The sequence below is a fragment of the Plecotus auritus genome (genome assembly GCF_963455305.1).
Source record: "Plecotus auritus genome assembly, chromosome: 9".
NCBI lineage: Eukaryota > Metazoa > Chordata > Mammalia > Chiroptera > Vespertilionidae > Plecotus > Plecotus auritus.
This window is the reverse complement of record NC_137783.1, coordinates 24,647,131-24,673,601: the sequence shown is the minus strand read 5'-3', so window position 1 is coordinate 24,673,601 and position 26,471 is coordinate 24,647,131. Positions and strand designations below refer to the sequence as shown.

At 42.9% G+C, this 26,471-nt stretch overlaps 1 protein-coding gene across 1 annotated transcript; it reads left to right on the top strand.

Annotated features, from left to right (window-relative positions):
* Positions 1–8,678: 8,678 nt before the first annotated feature.
* Positions 8,679–18,713, top strand: SLC35G1 (solute carrier family 35 member G1). Its single transcript, XM_080640179.1, has 3 exons — positions 8,679–8,916; positions 13,488–13,668; positions 15,710–18,713. Exons 1-3 carry the CDS (start codon positions 8,724–8,726, stop codon positions 16,446–16,448), a joined length of 1,113 nt encoding a protein of 370 aa, XP_080496305.1. The 5' UTR covers positions 8,679–8,723; the 3' UTR covers positions 16,449–18,713.
* The last annotated feature ends 7,758 nt before the right edge of the window (positions 18,714–26,471 follow it).

Genomic DNA, 26,471 nt, shown 5'->3' with positions numbered 1-26,471 from the left:
GTGAAATAGCAGACATTCTACTGTCTACACCAGGGCACCAAGTGACCATCTGGAGGTGAAGAATTACGTGACAGTAGGCCATTTCTAGGCCTCTGTTAAGGAATTTCTTACTTAATGGTAGGAAACCAGAATACAGTTTTAATATAAAGAGTCAGGTTTATACAGAAGGATAATACCCAGGAAATTGCTAGGGCTATACAAATTAGCTTATAATTAATTTTAATCCTCTTTAATGGAATGGAACGTGTCATGATTTCCTTTCTTAGAATACTTCATAGCATACAGTTAACTTTAAACAAACTGAATCCACGCATTGTTTATACAATCATATTTAAGAGGTGGTTAACTACTATAAATTTTTTGATGAATTATGGCACTATATACATTTAAAATAATCCTTTTAATTTAAAAATAGAAGAAGACTAGTGCTGGCCTCTGATGCAGTTATAGTAGCCAAGAACTACATATATGTGTGTGTATCTGTGGTATAGATGTTTGTCTCTTCAGTGGTACTGGAATTCTCTACTCACTGACACCTTGCCTAAGCCTTCTTCCACTTTGAGATCTCTTATTATTAAAAATTAATATTTTCCCCTTTTTGTTTGACAGCATGAAAAGTTGGAAGAAGATCAACTCTGGGAATGGGAAAAGAGAAATGGAGCAGACAGCAAGAGAGTGGAGGGAAAACAGTAGGATGGTTCACACAGGCAGAAGATCCAGGAAGGGACTAAAATCAGAGCTGTGTTATTTGAGGGTACCTATTCACTTGGCAAATTGCCTATGAACTCTCCCTACCCCAGTAGGTCCTAGCTAAGATCCCCAGCTTTGGACAACAGATGTGAGATAAAAAGAGATCAGAGCTGTGGTCACTGGAGCATAACTGTTCTCATAGCAGATAAGGAAATAGGTTGACTTCTGTTAATAGCATTAAAAAATTACTGCTCTTTTTTATTCATAGCATTTTACTCCAAGAAAGTCAAGATGAAAACTACACAGCATCACTGTAACATAGAAAGTAGTCATAGAATGTTGCCATAGCAATGGCCTTAAGGTCCAAGTCAGGATTCAATGTGAAAGAAACTATGCTCTAAGGAGGTCCTCTCAGAAACCAGCAAACCTGGTAACAAGTCTTCTGGATGAGTAGAGTTGTCTGGACCATGACTTTGACTTCACACATTCCTGGATTCCAAACCTATCTATGCCCTAACCCAGTGGTCGGCAAACTCATTGGTCAACGGAGCCAAATATCAACGTACAACGATTGAAATTTCTTTTGAGAGCCAAAATTTTAAACTTAAACTTCTTCTAATGCTAATTCTTCAAAATAGACTCGCCCAGGCCATGGTATTTTGTGGAAGAGCCACACTCAAGGGGCCAAAGAGCCACATGTGGCTCGAGAGCCGCAGTTTGCCGACCACTGCCCTAACCAATCAAATGTGACTTTGGCAAGTTGTTTAACATCTCTGAGCCTCAATGTTCTCATCTGTAAAGAGGAGATAATAGAATGCACACCTCTTTTTTTTTTTTTTTAAGAGTACTTACTATCTGGTGTTTTACGTTTTTCTCTTACTTCATTCTCACAGCAGTTAGATTCTATTATAGAAACGAAAATAGAGGTTCAGAAAGAGGCTAAGTCACTTTTCTGAAGTCACACACATGGTAAGACAGCCAGGATGGAAATTCAAGGCAGTTTGACTCCAGAGCCCTGCTTTTAATACTTAAGCTGAACTGCCTAAAAAAACTCACTTTACAATTAAGTGAAATCATGCACTTAATAGTGCTTGGCATATTTTGAGCATTTAGTAAATGGTAGTTATTAAAATGTGCACTGGGTAGAATCCAAATCCCAAATTTATAACAAATTCAAGATTAAACTGCATTATATTGCACTTTTATTATCTAGGGCCTAGTCTCAAGTTCAGACATTCTCACTCCCAAAGAATCTGTAAACAGAAAGCAAGTTCCCACAGGAGGATACAGGTTCTGTGGGGTGCTAGAAATCATTTACATGGGAGCTACTTTGGCAGTGTGGGAACAGATGAAAGTAGGAAAGCAAGGAATCACTGGAGCAAGTCTCAGCCATGTCAAGGCCTGCAGGGCAGTTTTCTGCCCTACAGCGACTGCTTGGGAATCCAGTCCTGTGCCTTCTGAGCTGAGAAAATAGAAATTGAGAGAGCTGAAATTTGCCTAGACCTATGCAATCACAGAGAACTCAATGTCCTTACTCCTAGGCCAACATGTCAAACTGGGAGGGAACAGGAAGCTAAACAAGACACGGCCCACTAGGCAAAGGTAGGTAATGCTAGCACTTTTTTCCTTCATCATCCCCACCCCTATCACGGTATGGACTGAATGCAGCCCAGTCTCCTTTGTCCCCTACTCTACCTCTATTAAGAATTGTAAATGGACCAGTGAAGGCATGCAAACAACATTAGTTGAATGAGTTATATAAAAAATGGTACTGAGATAAATATATGAGGAAATAGAATGGAAAGTTGACATAAATTTTCCACATGGGACACAGGACCCATTTCTGAAAAAGGCTTAATTTCTGTTCCCGGAAATTAAAGCTTAGAGTTCAAACTTCACACTTTTTTAGCTATGGGGGATACTACTTGGATGGAAATGTTTCATAAGCCTGGGACACTCTATACCATGTGTGTTCCTATTCTTTCCTTATGTTATGCTCCACACCTTCCCTCTGTCATTATCTGCCAGAACTGAGGACAGACTATGCCCAGTGCTGGAGAAAATACCTTGCATGTCTCAGTTTGTATACAGACCATGGTTTACTTCAATTTTGGATCTACCTTGCTGGTTTATTAGCTGTCTGTTGCATACTCTCAGAATGGTTTTCATTGGCATTTTTAGAAACACTTTTATTGTGGATATATGGATAAAATTTACTATTTTAACCATTTTTAAGTATAGAATTCAGTGGCATTAGGTGAATTCACAACCGTCACCACTATCTATCCACAGAATTCTTTCATCATCCCAAAATGACACTCTGTGCCTGTTAAACAATAACTTCCCCATTCCCTCCTCCCTGCTAGCCCCTGCCAACCACCACTGTACTTTTGGTCTCTATGAATTTGACTATTCTTGGTCCCTCATATAAGTGGAATAATATAATTTTGTCCTTTTTATGTTTAGCTTATTCTACTTAGCATAATGTTTTCAAGGTTTATCCATGTTGTAGTGAAAGACCCCCGGAGGGAGACCCTCACTCTGTCCCACGGATCAACGGCGACCCCAATCAACCGCAGGAGGCGTCACTTGATGCAAACAGCAAGAGGATTTATTCCAGTGCGCTGGGGCTCGACTCGTAACTCACACTAGAGCAGCGAAGACGAGCCCCGAGCAGAAAATTTTACAGGCTTATAAAGGCAAAAATCACACATTGGGAGGGGTCACACATGTGAGGGAGGAAGAGAGGACAAAGCCGCCGGGAAATTCCAACAGGGCTCGTTAATAACATGTTTAATGACAGGGCTTAAGTTTTCAGTCAACAGTCCCATCTGGTAATCTCATATCTTATCTGTCAGAGCACTATTTGCTCTGTCTGGGGCTGTTTCCTGGGACAGCTTTAAGGGTCTCGTTCCCATTTTCAGAGCACTATTTGCTCTGTCTGCTCTTTACTCGGGGCTTGAAAAAGAAAAAATGTTTTATTCTTTCAGTAGCATGTGTCAAAATTTCATTTCTTTTTTAAGGCTCAATAATATTTCATTGTATGTACTATATATACATTTTATTTATCCATTCATTTATTGGTAGCCATTTGGGTTGTTTCTACTTTTAAGCTACTGTGAACAATAGTGCACATGGGTGTACAGATATTTGTTTGAGCCCCTGCTTTCTATTCTTCCAGGTATATATCCAGAATTGAATTTGCTGAATCATATGGTAATTCTGTTTAAATTCTGTTTAATTTTTAAAATATACTTCTATCCATTTCAGAGAGGAAGGGAGAGGGAGAGAGAGATAGAAACATCAACGATGAGAGAGAATCACCAATCGGCTGCCTCCTGCATGTCCCCCACTGGGGATCCAGCCCCACAACCTGGGACTGGAATCGAACCTGGGACCCTTCAGTCTGCAGGCCGACGCTCTATCCACTGAGCCAAACCAGCTAGAGCTATGTTTAATTTTTTTAAAGGAACTGACCCTGGCATTTTTGTTGTTGTTGTTGTTATAATTCTAGAGCAGGGGTGGGCAAACTTTTTGACTCGAGGGCCACAATGGGTTCTTAAACTGGACCGGAGGGCCGGAACAAAAGCATGGATGGAGTGTTTGTGTGAACTAATATAAATTCAAAGTAAAGGAGCCAAGAGAACCTGATAGAACAGCGGGATCCGGCCCTTGGGCCGTAGTTTGCCCAAGGCTGTCCTAGAGTCACTTCTTATCACCTCAGAAGTTTATTTTGTCTTGCTAATGTACCATCCTACATTTATGCTAATCCACCTCTTTTGCTTGTTCCCTCTTCATTTACCAAGGCTGTTTAGAATTACTATCTTATGTTCCACGGTACTGATTTTTCCTAAAACACAAATATTAGACCTTATTTCTTGGAACAAACTGCCATTTTCTAAGTTATAAGTTGTATTAGCTGAAAGGGTAAAAAATAAATGTTTTAAAAAAAAGCAGTCTTTCAAATCAATACCAAGATACTAGTCTAGTATGAATCAGAGAGACACACTAGGAAAAGACAGTTCCTGATTTATAAGACTCACTGTTTTGTGCTGGTCTCAGCCTATCAATACACAATGTTGTGGTTGGTTTGGCCCTTATAATTTTTATTATGATTGCAAGACACCCTTCAGTAATAACCATCAGGAAAGTTTGAAAAAAACACAAAGGTTAATTACTCACAGGGCCTGGACATTACGGAGACCATACAGTGGGGTCTCAGGTAGAAAGAGAGCATGTACACAGGGCCTGGCGTCCTGTTTTCACTGGAGTCCAGTCTAGGGTCCTAGGGTTTCTGGAGTCACTCTTTATTGGTGAAGAGTGTGTGTGTGTGTGTGGGGGGGGGGGGGGGCGGGGGCGGGGGGGGGGGAGGGAAGTGGCCCAAATGATTTTGGCTATTGAAATCAACCAAGATCTCTAAAACAAAGGAGCCTCCAGACGAGGAGGTGACCTCGCCCTTTTATCTAGTTCTGTGGTTGGCTATGTGTTTATTCCAGATAGCTGTCTCTGGAGTAGACACATCTTTGAAGGGTATGCCTCAGCATTTAAAGTTCAAGTGAGGCAGTTGCATTACAAAAAAGAAAACCACTATCAAGGGTGTACACTACACTACACTACATTTGTGTAGGAGCATACCTGACGGGCAAACAGTACTAGAAATCAGGAATCTAACTCCTCCTGTGGAACCTGGAGGTCTCCATCTGCCACCACTGGGATGGTGAGGATCTTGGACATTCATTTGTTAATCAGGATTCTAGAATCCAGCTGTCCTCTACTTTCATTTTCCTTCTCACATCTTGACACCAGAATGAGGGGAGTGCCACCCTGTCTGTGGTTACCTGGCATCATAGTGAGAGGTGCTGTCCTCACTGGAGGATCCAATTCCTTCAGAAGCAGAAGTGTTTCCGTTGTAACACTGCATGATTTTGCATACAGGAGGAATACTCCTTCACATCAAGTCCTAGTCCATTCCACCTCCTAATCAATCTTTCCCCTCTGCCTCCTCTGCCTCGAGTCACTAGAGCACTACTGTAGGCTCTGAGCTGGTCTCTCCCATTATCAGGATTTCCCCATCCTTCACACTGTGCAGAAATCCACTTCTCACCAGCTCAATGTCATTGGTATCGAGCCTTGAAACAACAATGCTCAAAGAACTTAATCATGCCACACACCTGCTAGATGAAGCCCAGAGCCAGTTGTAGCCTGGTCCATACTTTTCTTACCAGTTACTTTTTAATATATATATATATATATATATATATATATATATATATACACTTTATTGATTTTTTTACAGAGAGGAAGGGAGAAGGATAGAGAGTTAGAAACATCGATGAAAGAGAAACATCAAACACCTGCCTCCTGCACACCCCCTACTGGGGATGTGCCCGCAACCAAGATACATGCCCTTGACCAGAATCGAACCTGGGACCCTTCAATCCACACGCTGACGCTCTACCCACTGAGCCAAACCGGTTAGGGCAGCCGTGGGCAAACTACGGCCCGCGGGCCGGATCCGGCTGTTCTATCAGGTTCTCTTGCTCTCCCCTCCGCTCCTTTACTTTGAATTTATATTAGTTCACACAAACACTCCATCCATGCTTTTGTTCTGGCCCTCCGGTCCAGTTTAAGAACCCATTGTGGCCCTTGAGTCAAAAAGTTTGCCCACCCCTGGGTTAGGGCCATGGTAGGCAAACCCATTAGTCAACAGAGCCAAATATCAACAGTACAACAATTGAAATTTCTTTTGAGAACCAAATTTTTAAACTTAAACTTCTTCTAACACCACTTCTTCAAAATAGACTTGCCCAGGCCGTGGTATTTTGTGGAAGAGCCACACTCAAGGGGCCAAAAAGCTGCATGTGACTCGCAAGCCGCAGTTTGCCGACACTGGGTTAGGGCATACCAGTTACTTTTTATGTTTTCATGGCTCTTATAGGCTTAGTTAAGATAAAAGAATGACTATAACTGATACCATTTGTATGTCAAGATCAGCAGAAGAGGGGAAATAAGTTAAAGGGAATATATAAACTGTAATACTAAAGCCATTCTGAAACCAGACAACCAATGGGTCTGGGTTGCCTGTCACTACTTGAGCCAATTAAGCAGAGACAGGGCTGAATAATATATGAGCATTTATTTCAATAACTAGAGACCCAGTGCACGAAATTCGTGCATGGTGAGGGGGTGTCCCTCAGCCCAGCCTGCACCCTCTCAAATTTGGGGTCCCTCTCACAATCCAGGACTGCTGGCTCCCAACCGCTCACCTGCCTGCCTGCCTGATTTCCCCTAACCGCTTCTGCCAGCCAGCCTGATCACTCCCTAACCACTCCCCTGCCAGCTTGATCGACGCCTAACTGCTCCCCTATTGGCCTGATTGCCGCTAACTTCCCTCCTGTGCTGGCCTGTTTGCCCAAAACTGCCCTCCCCTGCAGGCCTGGTGGCCCATAACTATCCTCCTCTGCAGGCCTGGTCACCCCCAACTGCCCTCCCCTGCTGGCCATCTTGTGCCAGCCATCTTATGTGTTGGAGTGATGGTCAATTTGCATATTACCTCTTTATTATATAGGACTAGAGGCCCGATGCACAAAATTCGTGCACAGGGGGAAGGGGGGGGCGGAGTGTCCCTCAGCCCAGCCTGCACCCTCTCCAATCTGGGACCCCTCAAGGGATGTCCAACTGCCCGTTTAGGCCCGGTCTCAGTGGGATTCGGCCTAAACGGGCAGTTGGACACCCATTTCACAATCCAGGACTGCTAGCTCTCAACTGCTCGCCTGCCTGCTGCCTGCCTGCCTGCCTAATTGTCCCCAACTGCTTCTGCCTGCCAGCCTGATCACCCCCAATCACTCCCTGCCAGCCTGATCGACGCCAAACTGCTCCCCTGCCAGCCCGATTGCCCCTAACTGCCCTCCCCTGCTGGCTTGATTGCCCACAACTGCCCTCTCCTGCTGGCCATCTTGTGTCCACATGGGGGCAGCCATCTTTGACTATATGGGGGCGGCCATCTTGTGTGTTGGAGTGACGGTCAATTTGCATATTACTCTTTTATTATATAGGATTATTATATAGGAAGCCAGCAGTATGGGAGAGCAGCAGGTCATCCACAAAAATCTTCTCTGCAATCCTCCACCCCTCCATAAGCCAGCTGCTTATATGAGGTAGGACAAAGATTACACAGGGAGGTAGGCAAAAGGAATAAGAATGGGTATGCAAAATGACTATTACAGGCATGGGGGAGCTGAAATACAACGGAGGCCTAGATGTTATCACCACAGAGAAAAGGTCAGGGAGTGCAAACCGCATGACCAGTGATATGCTAGGGAAGGACTAAGTTACCCCTGGGGCGAGGCCCCACCCTACAATTGACTGTCCCTTGCTAGGCACCTAGGGGTTTCCACCCTGGTGACCTTCTTCTGTACCTGGCCCATCCTCCTCCCTCTGCTCACGTCTGACTGCCTACAACAGAAGGACCAATAACGAATGCCTACTGTTACAAAGAACATATAAATGGGTTCTATCCCAGTTCTATTGATATATTTTCCTTATGGTTATGTGCTAATCCCCTAGCCCCTTTTTCAAGACCTAGAACCAGTAACATTCTACCCTCCTTGGGTCAGTGGCAATGAGTCATGGGGAAAACAGGGCTTGACAAAGCTTCCAGAAGTGATTATGGCGCCACACCAATAAATAAACGGGTACCCTCCTAACCTCCTGAAGGCCTGCCCAAGAGAAGGGGTCCAGTGTGCCTTGGGAAAGAAGACTCCAAACCTCTGGCCAGTCTAGCCAGACCGCAGCAGAGGGGTGGACGCCTTCGGGTCAGCTGTGGCCAACGAAACCCCATGAGAGAGGTGGCCGACCTCCAGCGGCACAGGAGGGTAGGGAGCTGGAGGTGGGAGGGCGGCGAAGGACAGCCCTACCCCGGGCACTGGAGGGCCGCGCGCGCAGGCGCGCCCCCGCCCCGCCGCCGGAAGAGCCAGGCAGCCGAGCTCCGCGCCAGACGCTGCGACGGCCGCGGGGAGAGCGCCGGCCGCGCAATGCGGCCCCTCGGCAGCACCGGGGTCGCCGAGCTGCGGGAGCCCGGGCTGCCGCTGACGGCGGACACCTCCCCGTCCGCGAGTGAAGAGTCGCCGGCCGCGAGGGAAGAGCCGGCGGAGGCAGTGGAAACCCTGGGCCCCAGCTGGTGCTGGCTGTGCCGCTCCTCGCCGTGCGGTTCGCGCGCGCAGCCCGGTGAGTGTGGCGTGCGGACCGTGGCGCCGGTCTCGCCCTTGGGGGGCCGGGGAGGCGCTAGCGCGGGGCGCATTGCGGACCACGACCCCCTACTCTTCCCTGCCTAGAGCCCCGGAAAACCTGGGAGCTGTCACCTGGGGGCAGCAAAGCAGAAGTCCCCTGTATCCGCCGGCGCGAAGCCCGAGAAAGTTTCTGATTGTGTTTGGAACCCTTTGGGGATTCTAAAACTGTTAAACTGTTCCTATAATTAAAGTGTTGGCAAGTCGGTGGAGTCAGGTTGCAGTTGGGCGCTCCCGGCCGAGGTCGGAGGTTGGGTGGTCAGCGAGAAAGGCCATCCCACAGCCGGCCGTGGCTGGGAGGAAGCTAACCGTGAAAACTGATCTCGGTGGTAAACGGTGTACCCTGAAGAGGAAGTTGAAAAACATTCGAGTCTAAAAAATGTTTGTCCCAGAATCTTGGGAAGGCAGAGATGGGGTTAGGAGGACTTGTTAGCAACTGATGCACAAGAAGGCAGAGGCACGTTCTTACTGATGTGGTTAAGGGGTTCAGGGACTCGTCCCCCAAGCCAAGGACCCCGTGGGAAAAACCCATGATCTCGTGCAACGCCTCACTTTGACAGATGCGGAAAGTGAGGCCCAGGAAGGGAGGGCTTGGGCTTTTTTGTTTTTATGAAGATCTGGCTTAGGTCCCTCAGCACCAGCTTGCCAGAAACCTAGCCTAGGGCCCTTTCTATTAGCCTCAAGCACATTTCTCCTTGAACTCCACCACCCACTTGGAGCAGCTGCTTGGAAGAAGAGAGAAATAAGCAGATGCCCTTTCCAGACACAGTTACACAGTCGGCACCACCTCGTCTTCTGGGTCACCTCCCCTAAGTGTGACTCGGGATTTCTATGTGTCTTGCTGCACCCCAGCTTCCCTCCTCTCTGTATGCCCTTTCTCCAATTTAGAGAGAGAAACTCCAGGAAAATGACTCTTGCTCCATTTTTGTCCTAAACGCTAACAGAAATGAACGGAATTCTATTCTTTTACGCATGGTAGAGCCTCTCTCTAGAGCAGAAGTTACCCCAAGCGGGGTTGGCCAGATGTGCAGACCTTGAAGAGGTCAGTTTCTCACCTTATCACCCTATGGCTAAATGTCATTCTGATGGAATGCTGAGTCAGGCTTTGCAAACTCTTAAACGTTTCCCCTGTTTGGGAATGGAAGAGGAACACTGTTCACTCAGGGGGCACATGGCAAAATGACAAACCAATATAAGTGATTGCGCTTAGAATCTTCTGGAGTCTTATAACTTCAAAGAAAGTTGGTAACAATAAAGCTTAGCAATAGTTATTAAAAGGGGACCAGATGATGTTCCAGAAACAGGATTGCCACAGAAACACTTTAAACCACAGTACTGTTGTCATTGAACTGTGTGACAGTATCATTTTAGCCTCTTGAATCAACTGGTTACCTCAACAAAACTCATTTTCAAGTTCAGGTTGAAACTGTTACCAATTTTTCTTACATTCTTGGATAACTTTCACAGACAACATACAGCTACCCTAAAACATCTATTTATTTTCTTGAGGGGCTGTGTGGATCTTAGACTGAAGCAAGAAGTTGTCTTGGGTCTGTGCCTTACATTCCCCTGGAAGGAATGAGTTCTTTAACAGTGATTCTCCAGCCAGTAGAGCTTTGTACAGTTTACAGAGATCCTGTTTCAATAGGTCTAGGGCAGGGCTTGGGAATTAAAGTTTTAGGGTGGGGTGGGTGGGAAGAGATCAATCAAATAACTTGTATGCATATATGCATAATCCATGGACAGAGTTGATAGTATGGGGAAGGCCTGGAGCTGGGGTGGGAGGCAGGGGCAGGCTAGAAGGGGTCAAAAGGGAAAAAAGGGGACATATATAATACTTTCAACAATAAAGACTTTTTTAAAAAAATTAAAAAGTTACTACTAGTTGGTTCTAATTCCCAACCAGGATTTTGAATCACCAGTTTAAAGCAGAGATTAGAGAATTGAGCAACTTTTCTGTTTTCTTCTAACACAGGAAATTGCACTATGGCCAATTAATTTGAGTTATTTAGAGTCACCAAATTGATATGCTTATAGTGCGATATGAACTTGGACGCTTATTACATGAGCAAATGCCTCTGGATTATGCTACTCTTGCTCATCTCCATTGACAGAGTATTGAAATTATTATTCAGTAAGAAACTGAGGGTTGCCTATGTAGAGCCAGTTCTCATCCCCATTAACAAATAATGAAGTTCAGCTGGCCTTGTACCAACTGTCCTGTCCTCATGGGGAAGCATGGGCCGTAAGAGTTCATAGGCAAGAAAATATGTGAGTGAATGTGTCTTAAGGAAAAGATAATCAGAGCCAGGGGTGTGAAATTAAGTCTTCAAAAAGTTAAAATAGCATGTTAAAATATTCCTGGAGAAAAATTGAGAAGTTTAGGTTGGAGAAGATCCTTTAAATATAGACCAGGAAGGTGTTTTTTGTCCTTGATCTCGTTCTACTCTGTCTGAGAGTGTAGGTTCTATGTATGGGTTGGATTTCTTTGAAGAAAAACTATTTTATTTGGACTTGAATTCTGAAATTTCAGAAGCTAAATTCTAAGGCTGACTACAGCCAAAACATGTATTGAGTGGTGGTGCTTAACTTAGCAGTCTTCTAAAGCTTCCTTCTCATGGGCTGAGTAGGTATGTGTAGTTCTGCATTATCTGAGCACATGATTACAGAACAAAATGTGGAGATTCTGGCACTTAGACAATGTAAAATCTGTAACATGACAGCTCAATCATTCTCTTCCGCTGTGCACCTAGAACAGGAAGAGGTGAAGACTCTGACCAGAATGGCATCTGTTACTGCAAAGGACAGGCTGTAGAATGCCACCAGGAAGACTGCATCATCACACTTTGCAAATGTGTCACTTGTGGGCAAAGATATCTATCTAACACTAGGATCTTAAAATACATTACCTGGTGTTTGCCTTTATTATGGAAGGCCATTTTAACACACACACACACACACACACGCCCACATATATATCATTATGTAATACCGTTCTATAGTGGAAGAATACATTTTACATTCCTAGATGGAATGATGATCCTGGTTTTACTGCAAGTTGCATGTGCCCACACATCCTTTAGCTCTGCCGTGCTCTTAGCAAATGAGAGCGAGTAAAGTTTACTTATTCTCCTTTTTGTGAGTTCAGTGTGTGGCCTTTTAGGGAGTTCTCTGCTCACCCTCCTCCATTTTGCTCTCCTGAATGCCAGGGGGTGAGATTGAAAGCGGGTTCTACTCCTGTTTTAGGCAACTAAGACAGAGGAAGTGGCTACACAGAAGTTTAATGGTCAATCAGACTATCATTAATAGGTTGAATATTTGATGGCCTAGAGCAGTGGTCGGCAAACTCATTAGTCAACAGAGCGGCAAACCGTGGCTCGTGAGCCGCATGTGGCTCGCGAGCCACGGTTTGCCGACCACTTGCCTAGAGGAAGCACAAGTGTCCTGGCTCAGGTTAACCAGGAAGTTGGTATTAGATGACAATTCTAATTTTAAAATGTATTTTAAAAACACTTTGGGCCCTGGCTGGGAGGCTCAGTTGGTTGGAGCATCCTCCCATACACCAAAAGGTTGTGTGTTTGATTTCCGGTCAGGGCACATACCTATATTGCTGGTTCAATCCCCATTCAGGGTGCGTATAGGAGGCAACTGAACGAATGATGTTTCTCTTTCACACTTATGTTTCTCTCTCTCATTCTCTTTCTCTTACTTTCACTCTCTTATCAGTATCCTTGGGTGAGGATTGAAAAAGAAAAGCACTTTGGGGTTAGAAGGGTAGATAGCCCCCCTCCCCTTGTCCTCGAAAGTTTATGCTCTAAATGAAAGATATGCTGTAAACCATGAGAGGTTTAAATATTTGACTAATGGTTCAAATTAACAAAAGACAGAGCCTTCCTAAATCATGCTGTTGCCAGTGGTTTTACACTCTGCATATTTCCAGGAGATTCTCTCACATCCTTTCATTCAGCAAATATTTATTGAGGGTCATCCATGTGCCAGGCATGAACAAGACACCTGAGGCCCCAGCCCTGGAGGAGCTCGCAGGCTTGTGGGGGAAGTCAGCTCATCAACAAGTAGCCATAGGACAGTTATGAACTGTTTTCCAGGAAAGATCACTTTCTTCATAAAGCACAGTTCACCAGTGAGATGATATAAAACATCTTTTGGAAGCATTTTTCTCTAGCCATCTTGACAAGCATTTCTTAAAAGACTTCTCTACTGTCTTCACTTCTTTTTGATTTGTAGGTGAGGGATGTCTCTTCAGCGAGTTAAAGAAAATCCATTTTATAGGGTGAAATTGCATTTAAGAAAACACAGGTTTAAATTGTTTCCTTCTGTGGTTCTTCATTTTTGGTGGGAAAAATGTTTCCGATCCAAAAAATAGACATGCTTAGGAGGTAATATTTGCAGCTTGTTAGCCATTAACACTGTCCCATTTTTCTCAGTTTCTAAGTGAAAATGATAAAGCATACACTTGGAAGTAAGGACTAACCGGAATTTAATCTTTTTCAGAAGCCAAGAAGAAAGCACCCTGTCCTGGACTTGGCTTGTTTTACACATTATTGTCTGCCTTCCTTTTCTCAGTGGGCTCTTTATTTGTTAAAAAAGTGCAAGACCTCCATGCTGTAGAAATTAGTGCATTCCGATGTGTGTTCCAAATGTTAGTCGTTATCCCTTGCTTAATATACAGAAAGTAAGTATTTCCTAACTGCAAAGTAGATGATATTAATAAGTGGTTGTAAATCTTTTGACCTGCTCAAATTTACTCTATAGTATCTGCTTTAATCCCTGTCATAGATTTGCCAGTCCCTACACCCTTTGGCTCTGATTACTGAAAAGTCACGAGGATCCCACCTAAATAAGATGCTCATAAGCACACACACAACATGCCCAACAGAGGGAGATAAAGAGATTCAGTTATTCTCCACCCTCGTTTTGAGAACAAAACTTTCCTGGTATAATTCCTCTCATCTTGTACCACCTTCCCTTCTTTGTTTTGGCATAACTAGTATTTGGAAGAAAAAAGTAAACAAGAGGACGTGGTAGTGTCTACCAGTGTCAGAGGTTTCTTTAGGTAGAATAGATTGCTCTGCTACAAGGGCAGAGAGGCGGCTACCATAGAAATATTTAGGTCTAAGGTGCTGTGGGAAAGGGGAAAGGTAATCTTGAGAGGCTTTTTAACTGCTTTCCATATTCAGTGTCCTCATCTGTAAACTGAAGGGAATATTTATCCTCTACCTGCCCATGGTTACAAGAATCAAATGGAATTATTATAGATCAGAGTGCTTTGTAAAAAATGTAGCATTGATCTCACCCATCCCATCTTCCTCATTCATGTGAATTCTGCTAACACACCTTCCCCAGGTTAAAAGTATGCCTCTCTCACACTGTTATAACCTCTATACGCCCCTGTGTACTTTGAACCCTGGGAAAAAGACCAGTCCGGTTCCTGGTGGCTTCCTGGCTCTTTCTCTCTTTGGCAAAGATGTTTAAACCCCAAATTAAAAGCTCCAGTCGCTTGCCACGGAACTCTCCTTATATCTATAATACTGTGCATATTCTCTTAGAATTGTTTCAGTCTATATACTGAGGGTTTGGTGAAAAAGGTTAAAATTTGCTAAGGTCAATATTGTTCATCTTCCCCATTTTGGAATAAAAGTATTGTCAGGGAAGGCACTAGAAAAATTTTCTTAAATCCTTGGTGATAACTTAGTTTGACCCATTTTAAATTTCACTATTGAGGAAGATTCCTAGCTTCTCAAAGTACGGACCAAAGGTGACCACACTTTTATTTCTGACTCCAGAGACCCAGGGTCCCCATGTCTGGCCTACATGCTGCCCTAAAGATGTCCAGCCCCAACACAGATCAGCAAGATGCACCTAGTCAGGAACTAACACAGTACTCTGTTTAGTAAATATTTAATTGAAAAAACTTGGATGGCAATTATACTTACTGAATGCTGCAGGTTCTTTTTCAGTGTGTTTTAAACTCTTTTCCTAATGAGAACAGTGAAAAGTTGCCTCACATTCAATGACTTACAGAACATGTAGCATTGCTTCCGCTTTTATAGAAAAACTCATAAGAATGCACACTGTCCAGGACCAAGTTTTCTTATATGGGGCAGCTAAATCTTGAAATTATACTTATTATCAGAGTAACACGCTTTCATATATTTATATATTTAACAGAAAATTTGGGGGAAATAAATGTAAAGAAGGAAAATTACTATACTAGAATGAGGTCTAACCACAATGAGCATTTCAGTATATTTTCCTTTGTCGTTTTTTGCAAGCATATACAGGGTGCCCCCCAAAACTGTATTAATACTTTAACAGCTGATTTTTGTTACATTTTCAAAATGAAATGTATTTTAATAAACACTGCCTTTATAATTATTCAGAGTATGTATACATTTTGGGGGACACTCTATATATACATGTAGCAAATTATATCTAACATAAGAAAAAAGAAAAATTATGTATCTGTATTTACTAAATGATACTGTTTATGTAGTTTTCTTGTATTATTTTTGCTTATACTGTGAACACTTTAATGTCGTTAGCTATACTTAGAAAACATTTTTTAAAGGGATATAGTAGTTGTAGACATCATATTTGCTATTCCCCTATTTTTTGATAGTTAAGACTTCTAAAATAATATTTTGTTAAAAATTATAGTTTAAAAACAAATAACAAGTTTTGTTTAATATGCATTCCTTCATTTGAATTTCCAGAACTGGGTTTATTGGCCCAAAAGATCTACGAATCTTCCTCATTCTCAGAGGAGTTCTCGGTTCTACCGCCATGATCCTTTTATACTACGCTGTCCATACAACGTCCCTCGCCGATGCCACGGTGGTCTCGTTTAGCTGTCCAGTGTTTACGTCTCTATTTGCTTGCATATTTCTCAAGGAGAAATACAGCCTTTGGGATGTTCTCTTCACCGCATTCGCCTTCACCGGAGTGATCCTCATCGTGAGGCCGCCGTTTCTGTTTGGTTCCAACGCTGCAAAGATGACTGAAAGTTACTCAGATCACCTGAAGGGCACGTTTGCATCACTCGGACATGCCGTGTTTGCTGCCTTGACGCTCGTTATCCTCAGAAAAATGGGGAAATCTGTGGACTACTTTTTGACCATCTGGTATTACATAGTGATTGGCCTCGTGGAGTGCGTCATCATCCTCTTTGTATTAGGAGAGTGGAGGCTGCCGAACTGCGGGATGGACAGGCTCTTTCTCCTACTAATCGGGCTGTTTGGTTTGGCGGGTCAGGTGTTTCTCACCAAAGCCCTTCAAATAGAAAAAGCTGGGCTAGTGGCACTAATGAAGACCATGGATGTGGTTTTTGCTTTTATCTTTCAGATTATTTTCCTGTATGATATACCATCGTGGTGGACGGTGGGTGGTGCGCTCTGCGTAGTAGCCAGTAGTGCTGGAGCAGCCATTCGTAAATGGTGCCAGGGTACCAAATGAAGCATCATTGCGGGAATGTGTATTTTTTTACAAGTCCACCGTCACCAAGTACAAACACCACATATGCACATACCTGGAAAATCGGCATTTACTTAATTGATTATATTTAATAAATTTCATAGTTTAAGTATCATTTTTGAATATGGTATGCCTTTTTTTTTTTTCATCATCATCAAGGATATGTTTATTGATTCTTTTTCTTTTTTTAGAGAGAGGCTGAATGGGGGAGAGAGAAACATTGATTGGTTGCCTCCCTTATACCCCATAGGTGGGGATCGAACCTCAAAGTTAAGTGTATTTTTTGTTATGATGGGATTTAGGTTGGGAGGAAATTTTAGATGCTCTTTTAGCAGTTTAGAGGCTAAGAAACTTACCGGTAATAATGCTGCTATGATTAGTATGTTGGAAATTCATTTGAAACATAATTCCATTTAGGAGGCCAAAGCTAAAACTTGTAATAGGTGCCTACTTAATGTTGTTAAAATACGAATAAATTAGCCTTATTTTCAAGGCTTTTGTAAATTATTATTATTCTTTTAACCCATATTTGTGCCTTTTCATTTTAATGCCAGACTTCTTTATATATAAACTTTTTGAAAAGTTTTTAAATCACCAAATTTGACTAATAGTTTCTCTTTCAGTGGCATTAGCAACTGTAACTGTCATTCTATAATTTTAATTGTCTTCTGATTTTGGTTTTTTTTTTTTTTTGAAACTACACTAAGTTGTTTATTTTTAATCACAAGAAAGAAATCTTGGCATGGCCAATGTGCACATTTCTATCCTAAGTGTTTTCTCCTCATTAGAAATGTGGTTTTTCTATAAATTCCCTTTGAATTTATAGTGTAATGCCAAATAAAATTTTCTCAGGAATTTATTAGATTGAACCATTTGAAATGACCGAGATTTACCTTTTAACTTCTGGTTCATCCTGATACCTCCCTTACCCTCTAAGACAAATACTTAGAGGACTTCAGAATATATATATATATTTTAAAACAACTTTCTAAGTTCAGCAATCATATTAAAACTTATTTTTATAGTCTTTTTGCCTTATGGGATTATTTGTAATAATGCTTCATATTATATGTTAAATGTAAAGACCTTTGAATTCCATGGTTGGTTGACTTTTGTAGTTTTTTTAATAGAAAAAAATAATCACTGTTAAATTCTAGTATATCAGTATGATATTAAATGTCAATGCTGCATCATGATATTAGTATCATGAAATAAAATGACATTTATATCTGGAACTTCAGCAAGCCAATATTCTGCTGTTAAACAGAGAATTGAATATTTAGGAAAGCTTGGGAATTAATCAGAAAGTGGGAAATACATGCAAATGATTTTTTTCTAACAATGAACCCTTTATTGCTGAAGCTATAATGGTCTCCAGCTCTTTGTCAGATGTAGCATCTATTATTTTAAGCCTGCAGATTTGAAAGATTATAGGTTCTTTCCCACCCTTTGGTCACAGTTCTTCCAAAGTAAGAAGGAACTTGGCTTCTGAGGTTTATGCCTTAGTAAGAAAGGAACTTCTCCAATAGTTCCAAGAGGGAATTTTTGGTTTACTGATCGTTCCAAATGCTCCCCACCTGACAAATCCTAAATGAAGTCTATTTAGGGGAGTCACACTAATATAACTTTGTCCTAATTCACAATATAGGAGTCTAGACTTGCAAAAGCATAATTTTGCAAAAGCATAATTTTGCAAGTATCTTAGATAATTATAGAATCAGCATTTTAGAGTTCAATGGTTAAAAATCCTCTTGTAGGAGCCACACTACATAGATAGGAATGCTAGGGAGGGGACCTGCCTGAGATGGGTTTCCATGGCCTTATTCCCCCCGACCCCCTTAGTTCTATGATAAACTATGGAAAGTAAACCACTGCTTGACCTACCTAAGGTAAATTAACGCTCAGGGAACCCTCTCCTGGTTCTTGACTTTGCACAAATAAAAGAACCTATGGGGCCTTGAAAGTTACATCCCTTTGGTCCTGGAAACTAGAGACATTTTATTTCAACAATGTAGTTTAAGTACTTGAATGTCACATATATGACCAAGGTTGGGGAAAATGTTTCTTCTCCCAACTTTCATAGGGTGTGATTCTTAAATACTTTTCTAATGTCCAAGGTGTATAAAAGGATATGTATTGTAACAATTATGGGTGTGTATATTTTGCAAAGATTGTAGTTTCTCTATCTTGAATAGGGAAATATTTTCACAAATTGTTTTTATTTTATAAGTACTAATAAAGTGAAAAAAAGCCATATTTTTGTTTTTATGATTATAGCAAATGTGCTAGCTGATATAACTTCCTTTTTCATCCATGTGCCTCAGAATTCATTTTATAAAGGAGACTGACCTCTGGCCACTCAGCTGTGATGTACTCGTCAAGTTACAAACTGTCCCTCTGAGACTGTCAAATCAAATCCAGTATCTCTAAAGGTTTCTGTTCCAGTGAGGACTTCATTGTTCTAGACCAGTGGTCGGCAAACCGCGGCTCGTGAGCCACATGCGGCTCACGAGCCGCGGTTTGCCACTCTGTTGACTAACGAGTTTGCCGACCACTGTTCTAGATCCTCCAGAGCTTGGAACAGCTTTGAATTCTGTACTTTTGTTGCCATAGCTAATTTGTTACTAAATTGTGGAATGTCTGTCTTAAAGTGGTGTGGATTCATTCTTGGCCATTTCCATATGTACCACCTTAGTCCAAGATTTATCACTTCACAACTGAATTACCACAACCAGAATACCTAATTGGGTTACCCATGTCTAGACTCTCTCTTCCACTCAGATCCTTGTCACACTGCCATACTAATCTCCCGAAAGCCCTGCTTTCATTGTTACTCTGGTTGCTGTGGTGAAACCACACATGATGCCTTATTACACACCACACAGCATCACATCCTAATTATTCATCTATTCCCACTTTTAGAACTTAATTTCCCATGCCCCAACACAAATTTGATACTTGGATGAATCTTCCCACCAATTCCCACACTTGCCAAGAGCTTCCTTCCTGTGTTTCTCCTACGTTCTTTGCCTCTTCTCTGCCTTCTAAAGCCTCTTAGCTTCCAATAGCTCAGCTTGAGCTTTTGTTTCTTCCACTATCTGCGGCTCCGTCCACCCACACTAGTCCACCTTGGAAGAGTGGCTAAAGCCCTGGATTAGGAGTCTGATGATCTGAGTGTGGTTGTATCACTGTCCAGCTGGGCAAGTCACTTAGTATCCCTGAGCCCATTTTCCTTGTTTGCTTCATTTGTTAGAGTAATGTTACCTGCCCAACCCGTGTTACAGGTGAGTGCCATAGAGAAGATTGTAGACCATAAAGGAGCACAGAAATGCTAAGTATGGAACTGTGGCTAATACTGTAGAGTTGAGCAATCACTCTCCTTCACTTCAACATGATGCCTATGCAGGGTGCTTATTCCTGAGTAGTCTCACCAGGAACTGTAAGAACAGTCTTCCGGATTACAAGCCTCATTTGGCTCTCTCCTGCTAGCATAGAATTTTACTGCAGGGCAGCTCTCATTTCCTGGCTGATCTGTAGGGCTGCCAAGGGTCATCAGCCTTTTTATGCATAGGGGTTGCCACCTTTCCTATTCTGGCTCTAGCTCTAGCCCTCTGTATTACACTTGCCTCTGGCTAGGGACATGAGCCTGATTCTCTGTTTCCCATGCACTATTCTCTGTACTCGGCATAGCTTTTCTACCCTTTTGTCTGTTCACGCAATAAACCTAATTGGTCTCTTGAAGGTAATCTAGTGGGAAGAGTCAGATGTTCTGGATAACATTCTGACCTCTGTCTAGATCAGCCGTGGGCAAACTACGGCCCATGGGCCGGATCCGGCCCGTTCGGCTGTTCTATGTGGCCCGCGGAGCCGAAAGAGCGGAGGGTTCTCTTGCTCTGCCCTCCGCTCCTTTACTTTGAATTTATATTAGTTCACACAAACACTCCATCCATGCTTTTGTTCCGGCCCTCCGGTCCAGTTTAAGAACCCATTGTGGCCCTCGAGTCAAAAAGTTTGCCCACCCCTGGTCTAGATGTATGGTGTCATGTCAGTATTGGGCATTAGAATTTAGATATTATAACCTGGGTACGTGAAACCTGGGCACAACCCCAAGCACACTGTGATAAGGCCCCTTTTGTCACTACATCAAAGCTTATACAGCTACAATAATTATTCTCGTCCACAAAGAAAGACCTATTCAAGATTTAGCCTCACTTTGAACACTATTTTTGGAGCTGGACTTTGAAAACCAATTCACAAAAAGCTTTGAGCCTTGGCACTACCCATCATCTTCTGAAAGTTGTTGTCTGTGTCCAAAACCAATGGACACAGACAGCAGGAGGGTAAGGAGCAGCCATATGTGGTGGCAGAAATTGTAGCACAGAAGTCCAGTCCATAGGAAAATGTTCCCCTGGGTTTCCCAAGGTTCCCTGCCAGCTGTCATCTATTAAGCCAGATTTGCAACAGTATAAACAATATTCTTCTCACACATTTTTGAATAGCTTTTTCCAGAAGAATGTTATTTATGTTAACATAAAATGGCAATGTTTTTAATATTTTAATTTTTTAGTTTGCTTACAAATATGGTAGATAGCTCATATAAAACCAACATAAACTGAAACTCTTTGAAGTCCTCCGTGATGCTTAAGAGAATAAGAGTACAATATCATAAAGTTTTAGGACTATAGATTTAATAGAGAGTTATAAAATTCAAAACTTTAAAAAACAAAGATTAAACCCATCATCCAATCTACTAACTTCTTTTTTTTTTAGTTTAAATTCTTTATTGTTTAAAGTATTATATATGTCTCCTTTTTCCCCTTGACCTCTCCCTGGCCACTCCCCCCCCCCAACCCCCCCCACCCCGTTGTCTGTGTCCATTGGTTTTGCTTATAGGCATGTATACAAGTCCTTTGGTTGATCTCTTACCTTCTCCCCACCCCTAACTTCTTCATGAGGTTCTGATAGCCTGAAATGCAGCTAAACAACTGAATTGGAAACATATTTAATATGACATTCCATTTTAGAATTGTGAGGTTTAAACATCTTTAATATCAGATATCCAAATTGTCTACCAAGGGAGAGAGAAGGAGTAACAAGCAAATCCTTTGGCTCATGGTCACAGGGTCAAATTGTCTCTGTTACTTCCTCGATTAGTGTTTTGGTTCCTTGCCATATGATTTTAGAAAAGTCAGAAGATTGATGCTCTGTAGATGAGTATGCGCTTTGGTACAACCTCCATGAAGGCCAATTTGGCAGCATCTATCAATTTACAAATGCACATACCTTTTCCCTCAGAAATTCCATTTCAGGAATTTATCTTACACTTGCTTATTGCAAAATGGCATGTACAAGATTACAGCATCCTATATAATATAGAGGTAATATGCAAATTGACCCTCATACCCTTGCAAAAGATGGCCACCCCCATGTGGTCAAGATGGCCGGCAGGAGAGGGTAGTAGTGGGGTCCAGGCCTGCAGGGGAGTGCAGTTGGGGGCAACCAGGCCTGCAGGGGAGGGCAGTTTGGGGGGACCAGGCCGTGCAGGGGAGTGCAGTTAGGAGTGACTGGGCCAGCACAGGAGAGCAGTTGGGGGGGACCGGGCCTCCAGGGGAGGGCAGTTGGGGGGGGACTGGGCCTCCAAGGGAGGGCAGTTGGGGGTGACCAGGCCTCTAGGGGAGGGCAGTTGTGGGGGACCAGGCCGGCAGGGGAGGATGGTTAGGGGTGACCGGACTGGCAGGGGAGAGCAGTTGGGGGCAACTGGGCCGGCAGGGGAGGGCAGTTGGGGGCAATCGGGCCGGCAGGGTAGTAGTTAGGTGTCGATCAGGCTGGCAGGGGAGTAGTTAGGGGGTGATCAGGCTGGCAGGCAGGCTAGCGGTTGGGAGCCAGCAGTCCCGGATTGTGAGATCGGGGCCTAAACCGGCAGTCGGACATCTCCCAAGGGGTCCCAGATTGCAGAGGTTGTAGGCTGGCCTGAGGGACACCCCCTCCCCCCAGTGCACAAATTTCGTGCACCCGGCCTCTATTTACTTATAATAGGAAAAAAACCTAACCTGAATGTTCCTTAATAGGGTATTGGTTAAATAAGTAATGGTACATATATATAATAAAATGTAATGCAATTAAAAATAAATTAAGGAAGAGCAAGGGAACTTTCCATGTATGATAATGGAATAACCTTTAACACTGTTTAGTGATAAAAGCATAAAAGCATGGTTCAGATAGTAGTATAGAACAAGTTATAAGTGATCATTTATATAAAAAGGAGGTAAACAGAATGTTCTAGGAGGTTACACCAGAAACTGTTAGCATAGGTTGCCTTTAGGGAGAAGGATTTGGTAGCTGAAGGACAGGGTGGGAAGGAGACTTCAATTAATCCTCTTTTATACCTTTTTAATTTGAACCATGTGGATACATAACTTAGTCAAAAAGAAAAATACAGGAGAAACCAAGATGGCGGCATAGGTAAGCACCTAAACTGCTGCCTCGCACAACAATTTCAAAACTACAACTAAAAGACAGAACGGACACCATCCAGAACCACAGGAAGGCTGGCTGAGTGGAATATTCTACAACTAGAAGGAAAGAGAAAAGCTCATGGAGAATCAGAGGAGCAGCAAAGGGCTGAGGTACGGAGACACGCGCAGAGAGGAAGGGCAGCTGAGTGCCTGGCTGGCTTTCTCTGGTGGGAAGGGGAAGGAAACCCCCGACTGCACTGAACCCCAGTTCCGAATGCATTGAACCCCAGTTCCGGGCGAAACCCCGTGGACCCAGGCTCATACAGGGGAAGTCTGGACTGTCAGGTAGAGAGAAAGGCACATGGAGACTCGGAGACTCAGGGGAGCCTTGGCGGGCAGGGGTCTGGAGGCGCGCGCATGCGAGTGCTCACAGAGAAGACTGAATGCGGAGGTTGCCGCAGGCTTTCCCTAGCGGAAGGGAGTCGGAAGCTCCTGACTGCACTGAACCCTAGTTCCGGATGAACCCCTGGGGACCCATGCACTTACGGGGGGAATCTGGACTGTCAGGTGGAAACTCAGGGGAGTCGCGGAAGGCAGAGTTCTGGGGGCGCGCGCACAAGAGCAGGGCTGACGGGAAGCCAAGACTGTCTGCTCCGCCCTGAGACTCCGCCCCATACAAGCTGAGCACAGAGGCTTTTGCAATTTTGCAAGTCTGATCCTATAAGGCTGTCTCCAGCTCCGAACTTCTCCCAGCGTAGACCCAGCTGATCCTCACAGCCAATTGGCCTGGAGGTCAATTCCTCCCAGTGATACCAACAACAATCAAGACTTAACTACAACAAGGCTGTACACACAGTCCACAAAGGGGTGCACCAAGAGTGTCCAACTCAGGTTAACTGGGGAGGCCGACCCACTGGGCCATATAGGAAACCTAGTACACAAAGCTACCCTACCAACTCAGGGAAGCAGCGAAAATGCGGAGACAAAGAAACAGATCACAAACGAAAGAAATGGAGGAAAACAAACGACTGGATATAGAATTCAAAACCACGGTTATAAGGCTTTTCAAGAATATTCTAGAAAAGGCCAATAAATTTAGCGAGACCCTTGAAGATATAAAAAAGAACCAACTAGAAATTAAACATACACTGACTGAAATAAAAAATATTATACAGAGACCCAACAACAGACTAGAGGAATGCAAAAATCAAGTCAAAGATTTGAAATACAAAGAAGCAAAAACCACTCAACTGGAAAAGCAAAAAGAAGAAAGAATCCAAAAAGTTGAAGATAGTGTAAGAAGCCTCTGGGACAACGTCAAGCGTACCAACATCAGAATTATGGGGGTGCCAGAAGAAGAGAGAGAGCAAGATACTGAAAACCTATTGGAAGAAATAATGACAGAAAACTTCCCCTACCTGGTGAAAGAAATAGACTTACAAGTCCAGGAAGTGCACAGAACCCCAAACAAAAGGAATCCAAAGAGGACCACACCAAGACACATCATAATTAAAATGCCAAGAGCAAATGACAAAGAGATAATCTTAAAAGCAGCAAGAGAAAAACAGTTAGTTACCTATAAGGGAGCACCCATACGATTGTCAGCTGATTTCTCAACAGAAACTATGCAGGCCAGACGGTAGTGGCAAGAAATATTCAAAGTGATGAATAGCAAGAACCTACAACCAAGATTACTCTACCCAGTAAAGTTATCATTCAGAATTGAAGGTCAGATAAAGAGCTTCACAGATAAGAAAAAGCTAAAGGAGTTCATCACCACCAAACCAGTATTATATGAAATGCTGAAAGGTATTCTTTAAGAAGAGGAAGAAGAAAAAAGTAAAGATAAAAATTATGAACAACAAATACATATCTATCTACAAGTGAACCTAAAAATCAAGTGAATTAAAAATCTGAGGAACAGAATAAACTGGTGAATATAATAGAATCAGGGACATAGAAAGGGAGTGGACTGATAATTCTCGGGGGGAAAGGGGTATGGGGAGTGCAGGAAGAGACGACAAAAATCGTACACCTATGGATGAGGACAGTGGGGGGAGATAAGGGCAGAGGGTGGGGTGGGAACTGGGTGAAGGGAAGCTATGGGGGGAAAAAGGAGAAAAACTGTAATAATCTGAACAATAAAGATATATTAAATTGAAACAAAAAGATTAGTAAACAACTAAAAATTAAAAAAAAAAAGGAAAACAAAAAACTGGTGGGACAAAAACAAAGACATGACTTGTAAGGAAAGGAGAAAAGAAAGAAGAGGTAAAAGACAGAGATATACATACATAGAGAAATGTCCACTGCTTCAACCTGGGCTATCATCCTGGCTTCCGTTACCGACTTCCTATTGCTTCCTTCTCTTTTCCACATCCAGTCTACAAATCAGACTTAAATTGCTACATTCTCCAGGATTGAAAAAAATACAGTATGGAAAGTTGAATTTCAGCTTTTAAATTAAAAAACAAAATAAAAACAAACAAAAAAAACACACACACGAAAAAACCCAAAGAAGATCCCAGAAAGCATTGCCCAACTCTGAGGCAAATATCTGCCCTTCCATAGCACCAAAAACATTTTTACTTGGAAAGGAAATGATCACTTATTATGTATATTCCTTTCTTTTTTTTTTTTAATATTTTTTATTGATTTTTTACAGAGAGGAAGGAAGAGGGATAGAGAGTTAGAAACATCGATGAGAGAGAAACATCGATCAGCTGCCTCTTGCACACCCCCTACTGGGGATGTGCCCGCAACCAAGTTACATGCCCTTGACCGGAATCGAACCCGGGACCTTTCAGTCCGCAGGCCGACGCTCTATCCACTGAGCCAAACCGGTTTTGGCTGTATATTCCTTTCTTGATGTTTGTGTCATTCAATCCTTGCCAACTCTGGGAGATGGGTCAATTGGGAAACTTAAGTTCAAAGGGATCAAATGGGGCCACCTACCTGGTAAATTCCAGTGCCCTCACTAGTAAATGATGAAGCTGGGCTACTGCCCTTGGTTTGCCTGACCCTAAAAACCTTGATCTTTCTAATACCCCATGTCACCACTTTACCTGGGTAGAATGAAGGACAGGGAGTCACTGTGGTCCTTATCATTGTGGTGAAAGGATTGTTTCTGTTTTTCTTGTTGTTGTTTTTGTTTTTTAAATATATTTTTATTGATTTCAAAGAGGAAGAGTGAAGAAAAGAGAGATACAATCATCAGTGATGACAGAGAATCGTTGATCAGCTGCCTCCTGCACACCCCACACTGGGGATCAAGCCCACAACCCTGGCATGTGCCCTGACCGGGAATCAAACCTTGGCCTCCTGGTTCATAGGTCAACGCTCAACCACTGAGCCATGCGGCTGGGCAAAAGGATTGTTTCTTGACTTTGGGATTTGGAAGTATGTATGCCCTCCTCTTATCTCCTTCCCCTCATTTAAGAAGAGTTCCATGTGAAAGAATATGAGGTGGTGACAACACTGCATTGTGCAGGGGCTACAGCAACATACTGCAAGAACCTCGAAATGAGAGGTCTCAAACCAGGGAGGAATG

Excerpts from the sequence above, each read along its gene's own strand:
- SLC35G1 (XM_080640179.1), top strand. The coding sequence starts at position 8,724 with ATGCGGCCCCTCGGCAGCACCGGGGTCGCCGAGCTGCGGGAGCCCGGG. Across the intron at positions 8,917-13,487 it reads CGGTTCGCGCGCGCAGCCCG|AAGCCAAGAAGAAAGCACCC; the intron begins GTGAGTGTGGCG and ends AATCTTTTTCAG. Across the intron at positions 13,669-15,709 it reads CCTTGCTTAATATACAGAAA|AACTGGGTTTATTGGCCCAA; the intron begins GTAAGTATTTCC and ends TTGAATTTCCAG.